Source organism: Palaemon carinicauda, chromosome 8 (assembly GCF_036898095.1).
Source record: "Palaemon carinicauda isolate YSFRI2023 chromosome 8, ASM3689809v2, whole genome shotgun sequence".
NCBI classification, from domain to species: domain Eukaryota; kingdom Metazoa; phylum Arthropoda; class Malacostraca; order Decapoda; family Palaemonidae; genus Palaemon; species Palaemon carinicauda.
This window is the reverse complement of record NC_090732.1, coordinates 57,684,569-57,687,068: the sequence shown is the minus strand read 5'-3', so window position 1 is coordinate 57,687,068 and position 2,500 is coordinate 57,684,569. Positions and strand designations below refer to the sequence as shown.

At 32.1% G+C, this 2,500-nt stretch overlaps 1 protein-coding gene across 8 annotated transcripts in view; it reads left to right on the top strand.

Annotated features, from left to right (window-relative positions):
* Positions 1-2,500, top strand: part of LOC137645738 (muscle calcium channel subunit alpha-1-like) — a 1,524,573-nt gene that overhangs the window by 899,430 nt on the left and 622,643 nt on the right. The window contains exon 1 of one of the 8 annotated variants that reach the window (XM_068378629.1): positions 1-842. This exon is cut by the window's left edge and continues 587 nt beyond it. The exons of the other annotated variants lie outside the window; for them this stretch is intronic. Within the exon in view, the coding sequence (XP_068234730.1) occupies positions 671-842 (172 nt within the window). The 5' untranslated portion in view covers positions 1-670. The remainder of the gene's footprint in view (positions 843-2,500) is intronic. 8 annotated transcript variants of the gene reach the window in all.

The following is a 2,500-nucleotide window of genomic DNA, read 5'->3' as shown; positions in this document are numbered from 1 at the left end:
GCTGATCCCCGCCGCGTCTTGTTTCTGAGATCGGAGTAAGGGGATGATCAGGTGTCCCTGGACCATGCGTGGCCACCGTAGTATACCATCTGTTGTAGATGTAGTAGGTTTAGCTCTGTCACTTTGGACGATGTTACCATGGTGGGCATCGACGTGAGGATCCCCATCAAGATGCTGCGCTCAGTCCCATTGTCGTAGTCATCATGATCTTTGTGTTTTTCGAAAAGCCTCCTATTTTCTGGATTTGTAAAAATTGACAAAATTTCTAACGCAAACGTAAAAATAGCTGGTTAAAGATGTTTAGCTAGCGGATTCCTAGTTGCGCCTTACAATAGACTAGTTGCCGCACGATATTTCGCTTCTTTTATGGCATATCCAGTATAATTACATTTGTAAATGCGAAAAATGTGTATCTGTATGTTTGACGAGTATAACTCAAACTTCCCCCCGTCGAGTTTCCTCTACTAGTGTTTAACTCGGGGATAAGAAACCTCTTGAAAAATTGAGGTCCTTTAAAAGAATAGAAAAAGACTCAAAAGTCGGCGGAAATATTAAAAACCATTACGAAAGAAAATATTATAAAATTCCGTTACAAAGAAACAAGGATAGGAGAGAGTGATCGTTTACTCCAACATCCACTCTCTTGTCTCTTCTAATCTTGGCTAAGACTATGGAAGGTGGCCCAAGACGAGGTCACCACCAGAGGTCTTTTTCCGATGACCTGACCTCAGTTACGACACCCACCTCAGCAGCAGCCCCCCTTTCACCGCCCTTCTCCTCAATTCTTCAGCCTACGTCGCCCATCACCCCTGATACGCCCTCAGCATTACCTCTTTCGAAAGGTAGGTTCCATTTCTTGGAGATTCAATTCATTTGAACCTCATAGGTATGAAATAAATTGATAGAAAACTCTTAATAACAATACATTTAATTGTTATAAGTTCACGAGTGGACGTATTTTGTTCAATTGATTAGCGCTTTAGACAAAAGTAATAGTTTTCTGTTCTAACGAAGATGTTGGACTTTGAAGTTTGATAATTTGATTTGTTAAGGTGATTTTAACTAGAAATAAAACTATCATGAACATGGATATCAAAATTTCTTGAACAAATGAAGGGAAAATTAAAAAATTTAACACTTGTGATTGATTGGTGAGACTTGTCCACTGTCAAGGAAAACATATGATCTCTAAACACAGCAAGATCTAGAACTTTCTGGATTGATTTTTATTTTCAAACTGTTAGTCCACTTAGCCCTAATTTGATTTGTCAACGATTTATTTTGTTACAATCATAACGACCAGATCATGATTTTGGTTTTATCATCTGAATGAAACACACTAAGGAATATATTGAAAATGATCGAACATGTATGAATCCCTACGACATGAAATCAGATCGGATATGTAGAAATTGTTTCGGTATTACTTGGAAAACATATGTTTAAGATGATATCACTCTGTACTTGAGTTCATGTTGATATTGTGTTTTCTTTAAATTCCATAGCTACTCCAAACTGCACCGCGTCCATTCATGTGTCCACACGTATCACAAATTCACAATAATAGAATATCATTATCCTTTAAGCTTCATTAGGATAACAATCTACAGGTTCATTATTTCTGTTTTTATAGATATGTCATAGAACCAAAACGCGATTAGAAATGGATTTATTTTATCAAAGTCTAATAATTCTAACTTGCCTGCATATAAAGCTAATCTGGATGACTCTAGAGTCCTTTTTCTCATTCCTTTCAATCGAAAAGATTTAATAGGATTTTTATTAATTTGCTACGGGTTGCATGTCTCACAGGAACTTCATCAAAGACGAAATTCTCCCTAAGCTTTACCTGAAGTATTTGGACGTATGCATTGGTGTTCTTTAGTTACATCAAAATTTATATCATTTTTTTCTTTTTTCTTCTAGAGTTGTTTGTTTTAATAATAGATTATTATTATTATTATTATTATTATTATTATTATTATTATTATTATTATTATTATTATTACTTTTTTATTATTATTATTATTATTGTTGTTGTTGTTGTTGTTGTTGTTGTTGTTGTTGTTGTTGTTTATTATTATTATTATTTATTATTATTATTATTATTACTACAACTACTACAATTATTATTATTATTATTATTATTATTATTATTATTATTATTATTATTATTACTACTACCGCCATCTATTTTTAGACTTTTTTTTATCAAAATTTCTGTATAAGACTTTTGAAGTTTTGCCAAACAGAATATTTTTTTTTTTTAAACCGTGAGGAATTTACTTCCTATACAATAATTATGAGGACGATAGTTCCATTGATATTATCCGATAACATTTGAAAACGTAAATGATAATTTTAACTTTTTTCTTCCTTATAAAGAGTCTTTAATTAATATGGTAAATATACTTTAATATCAACATCATGTTAATTTCTAATTAATCTCAAAACTTTAAATGAAATTATTATCATTTACTTATTTCCATATTTGAACTAC